Source organism: Salvelinus sp. IW2-2015, unplaced genomic scaffold, assembly GCF_002910315.2.
Source record: "Salvelinus sp. IW2-2015 unplaced genomic scaffold, ASM291031v2 Un_scaffold1470, whole genome shotgun sequence".
Taxonomy (NCBI): domain Eukaryota; kingdom Metazoa; phylum Chordata; class Actinopteri; order Salmoniformes; family Salmonidae; genus Salvelinus; species Salvelinus sp. IW2-2015.
The window spans coordinates 77,699-79,485 of record NW_019942928.1 but is presented as its reverse complement, the minus strand read 5'-3'; the positions used below and the strand labels follow the sequence as shown (position 1 = coordinate 79,485).

General features: G+C 48.0%; 1 protein-coding gene across 1 annotated transcript in view; it reads left to right on the top strand.

The window, feature by feature from the left end:
• Positions 1-1,787, top strand: part of LOC112070957 (laminin subunit beta-3-like) — a 26,755-nt gene that overhangs the window by 12,388 nt on the left and 12,580 nt on the right. Inside the window, exon 3 of the mRNA XM_070439189.1 lies at positions 886-1,081. Within this exon, the coding sequence (XP_070295290.1) occupies positions 886-1,081 (196 nt within the window). The remainder of the gene's footprint in view (positions 1-885; positions 1,082-1,787) is intronic.

The window sequence follows — 1,787 nt, the reverse complement described above, 5'->3', positions numbered from 1 at the left end:
TGTCATGCCTCTTAGGCCCTGCGGTAGGTGTATGGCAGGGTTCCCAACTGTCGGCCCACGGGCTGAATTTGGCCCGCACGGTTTTTTATTTGCCCCCGAAGTGTTTTGAATACGATCACATATATCTCTCTATTATGCGTGGGAATTCTTTGGAACAGATGTCCAAAATGAAAGTCACTTGGATCTGGGACATAAAAGACTGTTAAAACACCAGCAAATCAAGTGATTTTAATTTTAGACATTAGTTCCAAAATATTCCCACACATTATAGAGAGATATGTGATCTTATTCAAATGTAAGCAAGGTTTGAAATGGTTCAGTTTGAATAGAATATGATATCTGTTTGGGCTTCTTGCTGTCAATATGCAGTCTACAAATGATTTGTAATTATGTTCTGACCTTCCGCTCCAGAAAAGATCGGTTGCGGCTGAATCTAGTTGCTGATCCCTGGAGTAGGTGGTCAGATGTAGGTCTATACAGTCAATACCAGACAAGATGAATGGCATGACATGTCCTTATCCAAAAGGCATTACAGATTAAACCAAGGGTTCAATTCTGGTAGCATCCCAAAATATCCAGGAATTCCACGTTTCTGGTTGGAATATTCATGGAGAGAATATTCAGGGAATCAGAATTTTGGAAATGTTTCTGGATTTTGCAACCCTAATAGAATTAAATTGGATATCATTCCAATATGCTCCTTCTTTTAGGCCTCTCCTCAATGATGTGTTTGTCACAAATGGTGTCTATTGTTGCTCTATTACTTGACTACAGGTTTGGTTATGGCAAAATTGTTCTTGTTCCATGCTGTGTATAATGTATTGTGTATGTATGGCCATAGATAGGTATTGTCTCTAATTTCGTATCTATTTGATTTGATTCCAGGTTACTTCCTCTCTGTGTCAGACTTGGGGTCTGAGGTGAGCGTGTGTGTGGAGTGTGACTGTCACCCGGTGGGCTCGTCGGGACAGGTGTGTGGCGGCCAGACGGGGCAGTGTGTGTGTGTTGACCCCTCTGTGGGAGGACGCAGGTGTGACCAGTGTCAAGAGCTCCACTATGGCTTCAACCCTGGCCTTGGCAGGTAAGACACGTCACCTCCCATACATTAACCCCATACACACCAACCCAGGTTTCAGCCCCAAACACACCAACCCAGGTTTCAGCCCCATACACACCAACCCCTGCGCTTTTCAGCCCCAAACGACACCAACCCCTGCGTTCAAGCCCCATACACACCAACCCCAGGTTTCGCCCCAAACACACCAACCCCTGGTTTCAGCCACATACACACCAAACCTCTGTTTCAGCCCCCATACACACCACCCCAGTTTCATCCCCATACACACACCCTGGTTTCAGCCCCATTACCACCACCAACCAGGGTTTCAGCCCCATCACACACCAACCCCAGGTTTCAGCCCCATACACACCAACCCCTTGGTGTCCGCCCCAAACACACCAACCCAGTTTCATCCCCAAAACACACCACCCCAGGTTCATCCCCAGTCACACCCAACCCCAGGTTTCAGCCCCATACACCACCAACCCCAGGGTTTCAGCCCCGGACACCACCAACCCTGGTTTCAGGCCCCATACACACCAACCTTGGTTTCAGCCCCATACACACCCAAACCCAGGTTTCATCCCCATACACACCAAACCCCAGGTTCCAGCCCCAAACACACCAACCCTGGTTTCAGGCCCCATACACACCAACCCCTGTTTCAGCCCCAAACACACCAACCCTGGTATTCAGCCCCATTACCACACCAACCCCAAGGTTTCAG